At 35.1% G+C, this 18975-nt stretch overlaps 1 protein-coding gene across 10 annotated transcripts in view; it reads right to left on the reverse strand.

The window, feature by feature from the left end:
• LOC121322297 (palmitoyltransferase ZDHHC21-like) overlaps window positions 1–18975 on the reverse strand; it is a 39048-nt gene that overhangs the window by 8741 nt on the left and 11332 nt on the right. For 9 of the 10 annotated variants that reach the window (XM_041262099.1, XM_041262091.1, XM_041262128.1 and 6 more), the window contains 5 exons: window positions 15136–15247; window positions 13930–14068; window positions 11585–11701; window positions 8543–8586; window positions 4213–7470 (listed from right to left, as the gene is read on the reverse strand). In XM_041262099.1, coding sequence (XP_041118033.1) covers window positions 7338–7470; window positions 8543–8586; window positions 11585–11701; window positions 13930–14068; window positions 15136–15247 — 545 coding nt within the window. In that variant the 3' untranslated portion in view covers window positions 4213–7337. Of the gene's footprint in view, window positions 1–4212; window positions 7471–8542; window positions 8587–11584; window positions 11702–13929; window positions 14069–15135; window positions 15248–18975 lie in introns of those variants that run through there. The other variant, XM_041262117.1, reaches the window with a different exon arrangement.

Below are 18975 nucleotides of genomic sequence, written 5' to 3' on the forward strand. Positions count from 1 at the left end.
TGACGTCACCCACCAGCCATCCTAGTCACACGACAACACAGATTCCCCCTCTTATATACCCCATTGACAGACAGTCAGCATTCATTTCACACTTGCTTCTAAGCCAAATCATCCCTATAGGGCTGGAGGAACAACCTCCTGAACCGATGGCATTCAAGCTAACCACCACTCAATATGTCTGGCTAGATTCCAGAAACACCTGTGTGATTTGGTGTGGTGAGCTCCATGCTGTACATGCTTAACATGGTATTTTATTCAGACAAAGCAGGGACTGTGCCATGATTACTTTTTCTGTGGCATCAGTAACATTTTAAAAAACATGCTGTAGTAAAAACTGAGTGCCAGAAGATTTGGGTTGATCCTAAAGTGCAATAGGGCCCAAAGGTAAAGAGGCCGGCACACTGATCCACTACAGTGACGTGATGATAGAGGTAAGCCAGGCACGACAAGCAAATGAAAGGAAAGCAAATACAGCAGAACAAGCAGATGAGACAGATCCTATAATTAGATATTCAGCTTTGTTCTGTGGGGGTTTCATTTAGAGAACAAAGTGAAAGGTAATTTCATGCAAAACACAGTGCATAATCATTTGAACTTTACACATGCCTAAACATGACTAATATGGTCTAGTGCAGAGGGAATGGGGGTTATGAATTCCTCAAGCCCTTGGAAATATTACAACAAAATATGCCAAAAGACTGGAAAGATTACATATTGTTTGGATGGTATTTACTCTGCACATAAGGCACCTAGAGTTGTAAGGGTTCTGTCTTGTAAGGTTGTGCTTGGAAGGAAACAATAATTTCATTACGGAGAATCTGCAGTGTGGATGATTTAAATTGCAATTGAACAGACGAATTAACAATGATAATGAATTTGGCCAGAGACCTTGTGACAGCTATCTGCAATGTTGGCCAACTAGAGAAAACACGATGACATCATGGAGTCTAGTGCCACGGATAAGAAGTGGCTCGTAGGGCCACCTTCCCCCAAAAGACAAAGCCGTCGAACCATGACTGGAAAAATTGAAATGATGGATGGTTAACACCACAACTGCAGTGGCACAATGCCACCTACCCCAAAAAATAGGAAAAGGATGAATGAAAAGAAAACACGGGACACATGCATGAAATGCACTGAGGGAGAACCCAGCCTCTCCGGCCTGCCACACATCCTGTAGAAACTAAACACTAACTGCTCGGCACTCAGGTAAAGGAAAAAAAAAAAAAAAAACTCTACTAACTGGGAGAAGGAAACTTGGGGAATCCATGGAGGACAGTAGCCCTTCCTCCTGGCTCTAATGACAGCCGTCTCCCTGTTTGGCCTTGCCGCACGTGACTGAGAGGCCAAACAAAAAAAACAAGCAACATGAATGTAAGCCACACAGTTTTTTTTTTTGTTTTTTTTTTGTTATTTTATGGCGCTGGGATATGATGTATTGATTAGTGGGTGGATTCTCCTTCCACAAATACAACAACGTTTTCCAATCATTTTCATTTTTGTGATTTACTAAAAACTCAGACTCTCTTTAAAAAACAATAACAAAATGATGCAACTACAAAGTACGCATATGGAATAATTTAGAACTCATGAAAATACCTTAAAGTTCAGATAGACTGCTAAAACAAATAAGAAACAGATGAAAATATGACTCTGTCAGTGTCAGTATTGGGTGCACCATCATGTGTGCAATTCAAACAGAAGTGTCTTGTAATTGTACTTTAATTATATAATTGTTATTAGTGACATACTAATTACATTCGTTTTTATCAAGGAAGAGACTGTCACTTGTACCAACTGATTTTTGTGGCAACGTGTTCTTAATTTGTTAATTGGTTTGAGGAAGATGACAGTTAATTACCTTTTTGTCTTCTTTTGTCATGAGTTGATACAGGGACATTACAGCAAATAACACAATGTGTCCTTTGTTTAGAACTTCTCATTTCAAAACAAGGTCGACTCAGTCATGTTGTGCAAAAAAACCATTTATTTAAAAAAAAAAAAAAAAAAAAAAAAACACCTGTAATAAAATTACAGAATTGCTGTAATCCAAATTTAAATAAAGTATGATTTAATTCAAACGGTATAAAGTAATTTCACAAAAATGGAATGTGTAAGCAAATTAAAAACCAACATACAATAGCAGTGAACACAACCATATAATGTTACATATGGATATTAACATGTTTGATTTACTATTGTGCATATAGTATGCTGTATACCTATGCAAAGTATATTTTATATTCATTAGCATTGCTATTTTAAATGAACAATAACGATAAGCTGACGTGTTCAGAAGATGACAGATGGACAGACAGCTCATCAGAACGAGCTTATGGTCTCAGATTCAGAAAACAAAACCTGTGCAGCTGTTTTAATATTTTTCATTATAGACAGCCATGTTTAATATGCAATGCCTTCTGTAAACCCGCTTGCAAATATATCTGTGTGCTCAAGCAACAACTGTTTAAAAAAAAAAAAAAAAAAAAGAAGACAAAGAACCAGTAACCTGTTTTTATAATGTTGGAAATATTACTAAAAAAGTGATATGCTTTAAGCAATACTGGTTGCATTTGTATTAAAAAGAGGATTCAAAGGGTTTACAGTATTATGAAGCAAGTGCAAAGACAATTTTTAAATAAAATAAATGAACAGTATAAACTAGGAGTACTGAAGCTGGAAATAACTTTGTTGCAAGAAGGAACAGTAAAGTTAAAAAGTAACCAATTATATTGAGTTACTTCTTGCTAGTTTTATACTGCTAAAATTATTTAAGCCTTTACTCTTAATAGGACTCCAATACGTTTTAAAAAATTATTATTTGTCAATTGGCTCATTCTTTATTCAGTTTTAATATATCACCATATAACAGAAATAAAAAATTAAAACGATCAATTAAAAAACAAAAAACATCAGGGTTGTTTTAATGAAATACCTGGTGGCAATGTAGTAGTTATTGTTTTAGTTATATTGTAAAAGTACTACTATTTCATGCCTTGTTCTCCCAATTATACTTACAAATGCGGTACAGTTTATATACTGGTTTTGTAGTATAGGTTACAGTATTTGTGCAGCATTTGGCATTCAGATTTGTAAAAAATAATAATAATAATAATAATAATAATATTGGAAGAGCATAACATCACATTAAGGTTTTATTTATTTATTTATTTTAATCAGTGTGCAATTCCTCAAGATTGGAAGATCAAACAAACACTTTTCTACCGAAACACTGTAGAAATGATATAAAGATAATAAATACTCAACAACGTTCACAAACATAGCCATGTGAAAAGTCTAAGCCTTGTAGAAGTTAACATTTCATGTTTTGCTGATGGGACCGGTTTCTAAAACTAAATGAAAATTCACCCAAGATGCTGAAAAAAAAAAAAAAGAGTGATTTTACAACTAATTACTGACAAACAATTGATAATAAAATGTCATGAAATGTATAGCGCCTATCCTTTTATTCTACTTCAATTGCTTTATACACTTTGGGCCTGATTTTCAATGACTGGTAATTTACGTTGAGTAAATCTCAATTGGCAACTCATTCAAAAAAAAAAAAAAAAGCGAATGGCATTTTTTGCATTTCAACGTAATTTAACTGAACAAAACAGAATATTAACATGTAACTTGAAATGCAAAGCACAGTTATACTTTTGAAATGTGTACATGAACAGAAACGCAGATTTTTAGGTTCAATCTACACAGCTAAGCATCTGACCATGATGCAGGGAGAGTACAAAATCTTAAACAGTTTGTTTTCCATATATAGATGCAGAAGAAATAATATTATCATAATTTAACCTCAGGCCGTATGATTCATTTAGCGAATGCTTTTCTTCTGTACTTTAGCTCTAAATTGCACATTAAGTTGCAGCTAGCTCCAAGGTGACAACAACCCATGATCTTTAAGCATCGTTGGTTTAAATGGTTTTGCCTGCTGGTCAATCATATAGAACTGTATAATAGAGGCACTTAAGTATAGATTTTAATTATATTTCCACCTTACCACAAAAACATACACATAAACAAAAAAAACTGAATTAAAACCATCCCATCCCATAAAGTGAGCAAACTTCAGTCCCCAACACCCCCCAATTCAATTTGGTTCAGGTTGCAATGGGGCACTACCATAGAACAAAGAACATAATTTCATGTATATATTACAACAAAAGGTTGATGAAAAACACACACAACATTAAAAAGGTCCTTTAGTGTTTTATTTATTTTTTTTACTCTGAAAAAAAATGTACTGAAGAACTGCTTTAGTGGTAATAAGCAACTGAGGAGTGTGTTTTAGTCATTACCTACATCACAGTGTCCCAGTGAACAAAACACAACATAAAAAGTAAACATTATTTTAAGAGCTGCACTTTGTGAATTAAAACAAACATTGAGCTGAAGAAGCTAGCCTCTTCTGAACAACTTCCTGTTTTCCACTTTACTTCCTATTTCAGCAATGTCTTCTTGTCAATACTCTATCAGCACTAAGGAATTTTACTGAAACATCTTAAAAAATAGGGATATTCATAAGATTACGCCTTCAGTGTTGAAAGGGTTAATTGTTGTCCCTTTCTACGAGAATATTTCTGTCTGACTTCCGTTGATTCAAATTTTATTACATACATTATTGGTGATTCCATTGCTTCCTTTTCAAGGAATTGGCAAATAATTGTAGCAAATTTACAGTAATGTTGGCGTAGAAATCGGCAGTCCCATATACCACGAACAACCTTGATTCCCAAGTCAGTCAACTGTTATTTTCTACACGTCTGATAAATTGAAAGGAAATCTGACATAAGTGGCAGTTAAAACTTAATCTTTTTATTATTATTTATTTTTATTTATTTTTTTAAACCAGGACCAGTTTAAAAAAAAAAAAACTTGTATGTGTAAGGATTTATATTTTAAATATGTGTTCTTTAATAGGTACAGTATAAACCATTTTGAAATAGACTTGGCAACACAAGAAAAATCAGCATGGTACGTGCTATATTTGGCTGGGACTGTTGTCTCCTAGAAGCTTGCCAAAGGTCACGGCTAAACTAGAGAACTGTCAATCTCAATTGTGTAAATGTAGACAAAAAGGCTGTCCAAATAGAGTAGCTTGCCCGGCTGTAACACAGTGTCACATGGTGCTGCTGGGGACCGCTGTGCCAAAGATAGAACAAATAAGGGTTGCCCAGGAAACTTACAGCACCCACACAAACATAGATTCAGTCCTAAGCTCCTATTAACAAAACCAATATAAAAAGGGAAAATGCAGGAATATAGGATTAAATGGCAACGCGTCCGGACCATGGCCACCTCAGAGAGCCAGGCCAGAGACCTATTGAATATGGATTAGTCCATCACCAGGACAGTGGTTAAAAAAAGGACATTACGCAATAACACTCACGAGGCGACATATGCATCACGCCTGTGACATTAACATTCCTTTTGTAAACGTGCATACAACCTGCAGTAAACTTAAAAGTACACACTAATTGCAAAATCTGTCGACTAAATAAAGCAATTCAAATATAAGTAATACCTAATAACTGAATTAGGTGTCTGATAGTTTACACGTTTAATTAACAGCTTGTCATTTAGTTGTACACTTGGTTGAAACATACACGTTTAAACGCAGCTCTTTTATAGCACAATATTCTGTTGTTTACCTTACAGAAACACAAGTGTATGCTGAAGGCATATTGCTGCATTTGTTCCCACAGGATAAGAAATCAACCAATTGTTATTGCTGTTGTACTAGGGATGCAATTCAGTTACGGTTTGTTGTTTTTTTTATCAACTCTTTCAGCTGTTTGACGTCCAATGGTTTTTTCAGTAAAACAGAAATGGAAATTTAAAACCAAACTGCACTTGTAGAGCCAAAGGAACAGGGCATACATTACTACACACATGCTGTTTTTCTAAACTGTGTTAAATAAACTCAGTACAGTGCTATTGCATGGACCCATGAGTCAATGTACTATATCAACTAGACACAATGAATAAAATACTGTATGAGAGAATGTTTTTTTTATTTATTATTTTCCTGGTACCCCCAATGTCGCCACGGTTGGTTTTAAGTGGCAAATCGCATGTGACTCACGTATGTGCAGAACTGCAGCGGAGTCATTTTTTCAAATTTAAAATCAACATGTTGGCTTCAAAGTGACTGAGATGTATGTATTTTAAAATAGTTTCTGATGAGGAAACACTTCTAATGTCACCCAGATTTACGTCAGCAGAAAACTAAAGCTAGACCTCAGGACTGCCGCCAGCCGCCCAAAAAGCATAGGCAAAGTTCTCATTTAGTACTCTGGTTTATTATAGCCCATTAGTATGATACATATGACTCTACGGGTAAAACACTTACTTGAATTCATTCAAAGTGCCGATAGAATGCAGCAACAAAGTAATCGGAGAAACAAATCTTATTTCAATACATGCACAGTAAATGAAGTTACCTTGATAAAACAAAAAACTGATATTTATTATTTGATTTGCAGCTTTGCCCAGTTTACTGCTTACTCCACTTTCACAGTGTTTCAGGACCTCAACTAATGTTACATTTTCTTTCAATACTTTTGCACTTGGCTGTTTAATCATTATTACATGTTTTATTACATCTACACGACATGTAGACGTGAGAATCAACAACTCAAAACCTTGGAATTTTCACTGCTCAGTATGCCTTTTTTTTTTTTTTTAGGTTTAGTTTAGGGTAGAGTATTTGAGCATGCCTGCTAATACCAGCAGCTTTCACCAAGAAACCAAAAAGATGGCCCTTGACATCTGTTATCAGTTATCCCTACTGAGGGCAATCAAAGTCTTGTCATAACTTTTGATTTATGTTACAACATTATTAAGTGATTACTATGCACCATCTGCATGCAGCAAAGTGCGCAATGAGCTCTCAAAAATGCCACTGGCTTAGTGCTGAGACTGCCTACACTTTTCGGTTGTAAAAAAAAAAAATTGGTTATGTTTTCGGTTCAGTTTTATCTTTTGTCGGTATCATTCGGCTTGGAATTTTATGCAAATGTCGGTTTTGGTTTGGGAAAATGATAACCGTTGCATCCCTAATGGGTACAGAAATAAAAGGGCCTAATTCAAAAGAAAATATCATGAAAAGAATGGAAGAAAAATTAACCATTTCCCCCCAAAAAAACATCCTCGTGAATAGGGAAGTTAGAAGAAATAAAACAGCATAAAAACTTAAAATATAAGCAGGTCTTGTATTATTATTTTGGAAGACGTTAGGCTGACACAGTTGTCTTTTAAAACCTTTAAAATTACTTTCAGTCCAAGGTTTCCCTTCTGGGGGCCGATCTTCTTCCATCTGTCTACACGCTATTGGTAAAATGGTAGGGGACTCGCAGCGGCTGCCTCTTTCTGAAAGGAACAAACCACAGGATCTTCCAGCGGGTGCCAAAAACCTCAGCAAAGGTCTGCTGCCAAGGTTTTCTGGGTTTCGATCTGCAGAGAGACAGTGTCAGTGAGACGAGAAGACGAGACAGCACACTCCTATGGGGAGCTTCAGTCAACCCCAACAATAGAGAAAGAGAGAGACGGACTAAAGCTCTGCTGACTGATTGGGTTGGTATGGTGTCTGTGCTGCTGAGACTTGGCAACAGACTTACACAGTGCTTAAAAAATGCCACACAATAAAAAAAAAAGTCGCTGAATGTGTTTGCATCTACTGTACTGAAAACAAGAGGCAGACCTGTCAAGTGCAGTTACACAGATTTAAACAATTAACAGCACAGAAACTTCTCAAACAATTGCAGACATCTGCTGGAGCACTGGTTCGAGCAGCTTGAGTGTGCAACAGATACACATTCGTCAAACCCTTCACAGGCAGGTTGCTTTGTGTGCAATATATCTCAGCTAAAGGTCTGAAGGTTGAATTGGGATACTGGCATTAACAATAGACATAGAGGAACACAGATGTGAGCTTCTTGCACAAGATATTCAAAAATATATTTAAGGGTAAGGTCCAGGCTCCTCAAAAATACCCTGTTCCCTAATGCTTCCTAATTAAATCTATAGATTTACAAGGGCAAGAGGGGATGCAATTGGCTTGTAACATCTTTATTACTGCATAGCCTGAACTAAGTTGAATTTATTTGTAAACTTTGGAAGTGAATGCCTGTTGAAGGTACGGCAACTATCAGTCCAGTCAACATTGTCAGATTATAAGCAAAAATAAATAAATAAGGAACAAGTCAAAGTTTTTATTTATAGTAAGTCAACATGTGTTATGTATAGATTGTCTCTTATTATAAATATATGTCATTCCACACAGTTTGAGCAGCTAGAACCTCTCAGCTTTGGAGTTCTTGCACCCGAACTGCACAAGATGGCCCCCTATACAATAAATAACCCTACACATAATGTGTATAGTGAATGACAACAATGAGAACAGTGACATTATCTAATGCTAAGTGTGATTTTGTATAAGACAGATAGATAGACAGATAGATAGATAGATAGAAATTTACTACCAAACGAAATAAGCAGTCTATGACATGTATACAAATGTACTTACATTTCATCACAGGAGTGAGACATTTTTTCAATTGTGGTTGTGTCCTGCAAGAAATAAAAAAATAATAATAATAATAATACAGAAATAAATTAGCTGCATGTCATCTTATTAAAAGGAGTTACTTTGCAACTCTGTATTGTATTATTCTGCAGTGCCTGTGCTCCTCTGTTGAACAACTCTGTAAAGAGCTCAGCTGCTCGGTCATAGACAAGATGAACAACGATCAGGAGAGGTGCTGACCGGCCTTCAAAGCACCACAACAAGAGCTTGTTCCAAGGATTATAGAGTAACTACTGCTATACCAAAGTGTGACCAATAACCTGTGCCCATGTACATTATTAAAATTACTGTCATCACCTGCAATAGAGCAATTTAAAACATTTGGTATACAATACAGTCATTTTTATAACAAAGGCTGGTGCTCCTTTTGTTTTCATTGGGGCCAAATTTGATCATTGGCCAAGCATTTTTTGGTTGGCTTGAGAGGACCATGTAGGCTTGGTCCTAAAACACTGATTAAATGTTTTTGGAACTAGTGCTATTTGTTGCAACATTTTTTAAGTTATACTAAAACGTTTTCATTTGCCATTTGCCAATGAGCCAGATGTTTTTCTCTTTTTAGATTAAGTGTTTTTTAAGTTTTCTCCACGGTATAAAATAGATTAATAAAGGGCTGATTTCAAGGTTTGTTGTCAAATTTCATATCTTATATTAATGACAAACAGCAGATGCCTACCAGTTTAATAAAATGTCGAATTAGTATTGTTGCAGCTAGTTCAGTTAGACAATTTCCTATGCAACTTAACAATGCTGGCAGAAAGCAGGAGGCAACAGTAACACCCGACACATTAAAAGGGACCAAAACATAAAAGAGGATTCAGTGTACTTAGTACTGTTTTACTGTCCTCCAGGTCAATTACCTCATCTAACCCTTCATTATTTACTCCAACCATAATAATAAAACAATCAAACTAGGAAGATACGGTAGTCTGTACCCTTCAAGCATACCTTATCGTCAAACAAGTATACCCCCTGCCTCAATATGTTGGTGGAAAAGCTTGAAACATTCTCATCCTATACAGCCAGGTTCACACTGTATCTTCTTGTTCAAGCCACTCCATACTATCAATGACCTGAACTGTTGCTCAACTTAATACAGTTCAAACTGTACATGCCCTTAACTGTTGTTGTTCTTTCTGGTGTTTAAAACTGCTATTGTTAATCCTTACCACAACAAGTATACCCTGTAAAAATGACTCTTCTATAAAAGATGCATTGGAAAAAAAAACAACTGCTAAACAGTTAATGACATAGGCAAAGAGTCTGAATTTGCGATGAGGCTCTAATCAAATAAAAGGAAGTCAAATAATAGAAAATGACGAGACAAAGAATTCCACAGAGAATAATTAAATCTCATTTCAAGAAGGGTAGGTTTTTCTCCTGGGGATACACCATTGCTAAGATGACCGTTTCCTGATGTTTCACATCCTATTATCTTTTTTTTTTGCTTTTGGATAAAATAGTAGGCCCTCTGTTTTTGGATGAAAATATCAAATATGATGAATAGTTAATAAACCAGATTAATCTGGAATAGGAAAGAGATTTTCTGTCTTTGCACTCTTCATCTTTGGTGCCTGAGGCAGCACACAAACCTACACATCTGGATTAACTGAGGCACGTCCTTCTTGGAATCTTCTTTTTAAACAAGAAAGCTAATCCTTTAAAATTAGGTCTCAGATTAGTATGAGCAAAAGCATGGTCCTGTTCAAACACCTGGTAGCATAGGGATGGAAGATGAGACTTTTTAGATGGAAAAGAAGATTAGTGTATCTTATTTTTTAAAAGGTACCAGTAACTTCTAATTATTTTAACTGGGTCACAGTTAATCCTCTTTTACAGCCCCCACACTGTCATCAATTAAAGGATCACAGTCAAAAGTGATTATCCTATTACCTACAAAATCATAGGAAGATTTTTTCTGTTTTTTGTTTTTTTTATATATACTACGATAAACAACAGATTGTGACTTAGTGCTTCAAAACAACATGAAATATGGGGGTATGCTTGTTACCTAATCAAACAAGCTCCTGCAGCTTGTCTCTGCTTTTTGAAATATGTCAACATTTATAGCACACTAAGTGAAACAGTATCATTTACTTGGATCAAAATTTGTATTTGTATTTTGTTTTTATTATAATAAGCAAGCGTTGTAAAATGACAACTTTCTGGTTTGCAGTGACTGTCATTATTGTTAATGTGTTATTAATATCATCTGTTTTGCAAAACTTTTGCTGTTCATTTTTTGAGAAATAATAAAGCACTTACCTCAATTACCTAAATTTCTAACCTTTTATTTGGATTTCGACTTTTTGGGACTGCAATCAAAGAGGATTATAACAGGCAGTGTGCAGGACGGTGCAGAACGGTGCAGAATGAAGCTTGTAGTGAGCCTTGCACAGTATGAGGGAATTAGCACATGGCAGTGCACGAATACACTGGAATCATTCCAGCCAACAATAGAGAATTACATGCACACAGTATTTTACAGTGATTTTAGTGATTTTTTTTCCCCACACAAATTATATTGTGTTGGTGCTATCTGTGCAGAGGCTAAGACCTCGTTATTTGTACTTTCTTAAATAACATACTGATATTAGCATTGCAAACGTTTAAGGTAATGGCACGAAATAGCTGTAAAACATTGTGTATTTAAAACCTGGGCACTTACAGCATTATCTCCCATCTGAAACTATTTAGCCTATCAGGCTCTTAATTTCAGCAAAAGCTCACATGCTAATGAGCCTTAGTTATATAATAACAGGTTAGATAAAGGAAGTAGGATTGGTTTTTAATAGCACTTGCCTTTTTACAAAACCCTTTTGGTTCTACAAGTTTCTTGTGTGCTATAGTATATGCTTCTGTTTTGTGTGTAGGACCTGTACTTTAAGACCAAAACCTGACAGACTTTACATTGTACTTAGTTTTAAAAGCACAGAGTTCTTTAAAACTCCTTTATTAGTAAAATGTGTAAACGTTACTCACTGTGAGTATGCCCGTTAGCTGTGTATAGAAGAGACCACTCATGGCTCCAAACATCAGCAAACCCATACATGTGGATATTCTCAGGAAGGCCAATTCATGTTTGAATACAAACAGCTCCTATGGGAACAAACGGATTGTTGAAGTTAATAGGCACAAATGAATCACAGAAATCATGGGGGAAAACACCACTTTAATACAACTGTTTTACTCATCAATATCTGGATTTGTATTATTCTAATCTCTAGTATTATCAGGTCTATGTACAGCTCTGAAACATACTTCAGATATCATCAATTATGGTTAATATTTTAAATGCAGGGTCTTTTTTTTAATCAAATTACTTATTTGAGAAGCCTGTTTTGAGTGCGTGGCCGGTTGCAGTTTCATTATGAAGCGATTATATCAATGACAAGTTTTTTTTTTTTTCAGGTTAGTTAAATGTGCCCACCCTCCCCTGTACATGTTAAATAAAATAAATATAGAAAGAAATGATCTATCTTTTGAAAATCAATCTGAAATGCACTCTTTTGAGGAAACAAAATCTTGTTTAAACTAAGATTAATCTCTACATTCTATTCAAAAGGTAGTGTTTGCTTTAAGCATTAGACAGATCTGAAAAAATGTGGCTGTACTTCTAAAACAAATTACTGTATATTATCTCCATTTAATAAATGTTTGTAATAATGTACAAAAATCTGACTGCAGCTATGTGGTTTGATGCTGAATCGTAACTTTTAACTTTTTAATTTTTACTTTTCTATTGTTTTTATTAATCATATTTTCATTTTGTTCATTACCTTTGAAAATGTGTGTTTAAATAAGGTACAAATGCTATTGGTTTGTATGAAACCTGGTCAACACCCAGTCCAATGTCCAAATAATTAAGCCTAGACACGAGTGCGTGATTATATGTGTGGCACAGAACTTTTCTGATTCACGGTTTTGTGTTTTGTTTTTTTCTAAAATCACATCTGTTTTATAGTAAGGGGTTTTCCGGTGAAGGTTAGAAGGAAATAGGTTCAGTTATTACATCTTTGCACAGTGCTTTTGTATACAGATTTGTTTTACTTTCAGTCCAAACACAACTTTGGAAAAGCTTAGTCATTGTTTTTTTCATCACACTGTGTTCTTTAATATTCCATCAATTCACTTTACCAGCAGCAACAGTATTTGTCTTTACGGGAATTGATGAGCGAATTTTTACATGTGAAAAGGAATCAACAAATAATTCTCCACCAGCAATCCTTTATTTATTGTATTCCTATCTTTATAATGGGATGAATATGCCAAATTCACTACACCTACACAAATACATTTTAAATGAGAAAATGTGTGTAGCTGAAGATTTTCTAAAATGTGGAGTGCAAGGACTGTGTGAATACATTGAAAATATACTTTAACAATGACATCTGTGCTGTATTTTCATTCTACTTTCATTGTTGAAGGGTCTTTATTTTCAGGTTCAGTTACTGTCTCAATGTTTGTTTGTTTTTTCCTGTCAGTGCATCATTTGATGGATCAGTTGATGACAAGGCAAATTCCTTCACTATATTTTCCAGAATATTTAAATATGGAATTTTAGCCGAGTTTTTAGATTAACACACATTAATATAAAATAAAGTAAAATCAAAACTTGTAGGGTGAATCCAGCATTCAACAGATCTGGCTTACCAGCATTATCGTTAATTTAAGATACAAAACAGTTGAACTAAAAACGCAACAGATTTGTACGGTTAAATACTGTGACTACCCTTTTGTTAATCGTAGTCTAGACTAATCTAATCATTATTACGTTATTACTATTACCTCATTAAGTGGTTGTACAGTAAGTAACAAAACAATTCCATAAATATTACCTGTTGTGCACTTTCACTGTTATATAGGTCTCAATTGTGCAGTTTTGAAAGAAGGACGTTACAGACAACGTGTATTTAAATTTTAAAATATGATGTCTAGAACTACTTGAAAGATAAATAAATCTTGTTTTGCAAGCCTTGCTTTCAAGTTGCTTTTAGAATCCTGATCTTTCTACACTTCTAGATGGTCTTTAGTTTTAATTGCAGTTATTGTTCCTAGACCTGTATATAGGTCAAAAGTGTTGCAACATTAAATATACAACCTCCTTCAGGATTTAACATATATTGTCAAGATTATCTTTTTCTTTTCTAATTTCTACAATACTGTACTTTCCATACATGTTACATGAACCGAGTAGTAATAAAGACTGGGAAGTTGCAATGATCAATTATTTATAGCGATGTTATCACAATGTAAAAACACACAGGCATGCATATTTAATGACACTCCTTCCATTTAGACACTTATAATTGTATAGATTTTCTTACCTCGTTAACTGGTGTTAAAGGCTGGAAGTAATAGTACTGGCAGAAATCCAGCACCAATGTAAAAAAACTCAAGATCTGGGTGTAAAAGCACAGCTGCAGGAAGAGCCAGTGGTTGTCCTCCCCAACACAGTTATTAATCCTGCAGAGAGAACAGGAACATAATTCTCTTCTGTGTCAAATTAATCTGAAACAAAAACATATTAGAAATGTGAAAAAAACGGCAAGTTATCAAAAGTGCCCGGCCACTTAAAGTGGAGATATAAAAAACACAAGCCAAGTTTCAAGAAACCATTGGGGCAACCTTGCCAGCACAAAGCAAAAAGGCACAACTGTAAAACCGATGGGGGCCAAGGTTTCCCCTATTGTTTCTTCTAACTTGGCTTGTGTTTTCAAAAGTTCAATCCACTTTTATTGTGCCTGAAAAACACAAACCAAGTTAGTGGAAACAATTGGGCAACCTTGGCCCCCACCTGTTTTACAGTGCTGGGTAAGGTTGCCCCAATGGTTTCTTGAAACTTGGCTTGTGCTTTTGATATCGCCACTTTAAATGGCTGGGCACTTTTGATACCTTGCTGCTTTTTTTTTCACATTTCCATTGTGTTTTTGTTTTAGATATCACTTCTTTTTTTTCACTTAAAGGACAATAACAAAACACACACATTGTGGTAATAGCAATTGTTCAACCTATACTGAGGCAATGCATCCCCTATGGATAGGGTAAATGTAAATAGTAGCCTCGTCTGGTGAAAGGGTTAAGATGTGAATCTGTGTAGCGTAGCGGTTATGTGGTTAGGGTTGAAATCCTGCCTTAAATAAAAAAAATAAAGAAAGAAAATAAAAATTATATATGTATATGTCAAAAGTTATGTGTGCAAAAGTATATAATCAATGAAAGTGTCATTCATATCAACTACATTTTTTTCACGTAAAAAATGTTTCTTACACATAAAATAAATTTTATTTATTTTTAAGTTTGTAATATAAATCCTGTGTGGGAATCAAACCCAAGACATGTTTCCAATGTGTGCTATCAATCACCTTCAATCAAATGTGACGTAAACCAGAGACATGCTCATTTTAACATGCAAATAATCTGGCAATCCACATGTGAAACATGACATAACAGACAGCAATGCAACAGTACTTACATACTCCAGGTAAAATACCTAAAACCTGTTTAGTTTCTGTAATATGCTGAATCCTTACCACGGACAGTGATGATCCATCCTCCGCACACAGTGTCCACAGCGACTGCAGTGGTGGGACCTCTTTGGTCTCATCATGTTGCATTTATTGCACAACTGCCATGAATCTCTTTCTGAAAAGAGAGAAGAATGAAGGGTGAATGGCAGAAATAACTCAGCACTGCAGACCAGTTTTCCCCTAACTGCAAGGTTAGCGGAGGTGTAGAACAGGCAATAGAAAAAGCCTAATCTAATACAATACTGCTTTTCTAAAGCAGATCCCCTTCTTGCAGCTATTACTCTTTTAAATCTGACACGTATTTAAGTTTAAAACACAAAATCTGCATAGATCAGGCGAAAGTGGGTTTGCAAAGTTTTGAATCCTTAAAATGTAACGCAGTATTTCCTCTGAAAAATCTTGAAACTTGTGGGCACATATGAAAAGTGAAACAGTACAAAAGATTTTAATTTTAATATCACGGCCACAAAACCTTTACTTATGAGCAAACCTTGATTCCATGGTATAACATCCATAAAATGACCCCTTATAGCAACAAAAGATTCATTATCTTACACTATTCTAATAAGCATATCTAAGATAGTTTATGATTAAGGCTGAATTTTTTTATGGTTATCATGGATTTCCATGAAATTTACCCATTGCCGTGTAATATGTAGTTCCCGTGTAACTTTCTACTTCTGAAAGAAAACTGTGAATATACATATTGATCACTTAAAAATAAATACTGCAAATGTTTGCCTTATTGACGCATACCTGTTAACCTGCATTTAGGAACTTGAGTAGGGTTAGTTTGCTTCCTGTAAATGACTGAACACGCTGCATAGAGCTGCACAGACTCTTTAAAATGTCCTCAGTGAAAGAAACGAGCTACATTAAAGATCGGAAATGTTTCTGCTAAAGATCACTCTGTCCAGTACAGGAAGAGGACATTTCACGTACTGTAAACTAAATATTCTACAAATTTAGCATTTACTGTTTTTCAGGCTAGCCTTTAAATATTTAATAACATTTGTTGTATAATAACTCGAGAAATTAAATGTGACAACACAATTTTTTCTGCTTTAATAAATGTTATATTTAAATAGTGAAATATCTTGAATTACCAATATTTAGACTGTGAAATGCAGTTAAATAAGCCCTTTTTTTACCATGAAAAAATACAGCCCTATTTACTTAAAGCTAGAAGGTCTGAGCGCCTCTTTTGTCAGGAATGAAGGAAAGGTAGAGGGGAGGTTCCAACTTCTACTTATTCATAAGAAATGGGGCAGACACTAAAGAAATGTACTGCAATTACTACAAAATCCAAAGGCAAGGCTAAGCATGGAAAGAAAAAAGGAGGAAGGGCTTGCTCTAATGTCATATGACTCTAGGTGAAAACGCTTTGCTTGTTTATTTCATTTAACCATCATACTTACATCAATATTTCTTCAATGTTTTGAATGAAGCTTGTTGGTGAAACAGGATTCCAAACACATTAGCATTAGCAGTGCGGCATAACAAAATCTGAACTACTATATGCATTTTTTTTTTCTGTGCACGTGTGAATAACTCTTACATTTTACACCAGGAATGAGACGAATGTTTCAATGACCACATTCAGTAGAATTCTAAACTATACTGCCCCCTGGTGGTCAATCTGTAGTATAGCACAGAAGGCATAAAAACACTAGAAAAAACAAACCAGGGCTGGTCTATGCACATTTAACACTTTGCCCAGTTTGTGGAGAGTAGCTACTCACTTTCTGCTGTTTGAATATATCGTTCCATCTTTTAATGGCCCACTCGGTACATCAGGACATGCAGTACATCCTTGACTGAGATAAAGACGCAGCATTACACCTTCTCTAGTTTTTGAAAAGGGCTAATATAATCCAGAGGACTTGTAAAACAAAACGAGCCTTCGGAAAAGCTACTTTGTGGTATTTCAAAGACTTGTATACCTTGGCATTAACTTCTTGTACCTTTCTGCAAGAAGCTTTCAGACTAAAAAGTTTTTCAAACTGTGCAAAAATCTGTCTAGGTATCATCTTTCATACCATTCAGGGTCTGAGTGCTTAGTCTGCAAGGCATTTCACATCCTGTCTCAAACTACAAGGCCTGCATTCAAATAGCTTTGGAGTGCTTAATTATGTTATCCTGTTACTTGGTTGCCAGGGTAACAATTGATCAAGTGGCCACTTATAATTTGGCTTTTCCATCAGCACTGGTTAATATGAAGTTAGTAGTTTGTTGCTGCTGTAGCTGCCAAATAAAATATGTAATTACTTTTTATGATGGCTCATATCTGAAGCTCACATGTCCTCTACATGTGCATGTTTACATAAGTTCCCATGGCAGCAATCAAAATGGCCTTAGATGTATAGTGTATAAATATAACAGATGTTGAGAGTAAAACACACACTAAAAACAAAAAAAAAATGGTTTCAAAATGTATTTCAAGCACCAGAGAAAATCTGATTCTAAAAAAGAGAAATCCTATTTTTGGCTTGGAATTTGCCATCGCAAGTGTAAAAGCTGAGGGACACATAATGTGAGAGCGCCATCTGGAAGACTTGAACAACCACAACACAAATTCAATCTGTATACTTTGTCTGCCAATTGAAAATTCAGTCAAATACTTCCTTGCAATAAAATTAAGACAACACAAGTGCTGTACATCATTAAAAATACCAGTAGAGTTTCTCAATTCTTAGAACTCATCCAGAAGGGACAAGCTACTGCATAATGTCACAATGTTAACAGTGCTTTTAACCGATAACATTATATATGAAGTGGAGACGAAATGCAAGGAAGGCAGACCCCGAAACCTGGACCTGTCCTTGCCAGCAGGAGAGCCTTCGAGCGCCTGTATTGCTGAAGACACGGATCAGCAGAAGGAGGCAGCGGATGTCCGTTAAGTATTCAATGAGTTGTGTTTTAATCCTCTTATGAACTCAAGAATAAACAAACCTTAAAGTAAAACTAACGTTATGTTTTAGGTAGAATGTAAGAAAAGTATTATTGCTTTCAATTTATGCTTTGAAGTTATTAGTTATGTGATTTATACAAACTGATGTGGGTTTTACAAGGCAATTATTCTGCGTTTAAGGTTAGAATCCAAATTTAGCTGTCTTGATAATAGATTATTCGATAAGTTCCCTGTACGCAAAGAGCATCTATCTCGCAAGAGTGAGAATTGCCCTCTGCCCAAAAGTATAAGACTGATTTAACGATGCTTTCATTATCAAAATATTAAGTGACAGTAAATATTTGTGTTATTAATGATAACCCTGTTAAAACTAATCTTCATCTTAAATAGTTGTCATGAATGCAGTTGTAACCTTTATGGGAATCTCCCATAGATTACGTTGGATCGCTCATCAACCAGAAGCAGTGGGGTGTTGTTGTTTAAACTTTCTTTTCTGTACCGTTTAGTTTAATTAATTCTTCCTTTCTGTATTTTAGTTTAGTTGTTGCATCTTTAATTTGTCCTTTATTTAGTTTTATTTCTAATACAACTGTTCCTTTGTATTCATTAGAAACATTGTCTAGTCTGATTATTCCGATAGAGGTTGGGTTCTACATGACTTGAATTCATATTCATACAAGGTAATTTATTATTACAATTTAAAAGTAGTCCAAATACAAAATATACCTTGCACACTACATTCAAAGCAACAGACAAGCAAACCAAGTGTGAGAAGAAGAGTGGGTCCGGGCAGGGAGAAAGCCGCAACTCCTCTTGCGGCAAAAAAGTTAAAACATTAAGAAGGATAACCGTGTAATAAGCCTAATATTTATTTAGTTATAAAACAAATACTGAATAAGATATATATATATATATATATATATATATATATA

This window comes from Polyodon spathula, chromosome 1 (assembly GCF_017654505.1).
Source record: "Polyodon spathula isolate WHYD16114869_AA chromosome 1, ASM1765450v1, whole genome shotgun sequence".
In the NCBI taxonomy this organism is placed as follows: domain Eukaryota; kingdom Metazoa; phylum Chordata; class Actinopteri; order Acipenseriformes; family Polyodontidae; genus Polyodon; species Polyodon spathula.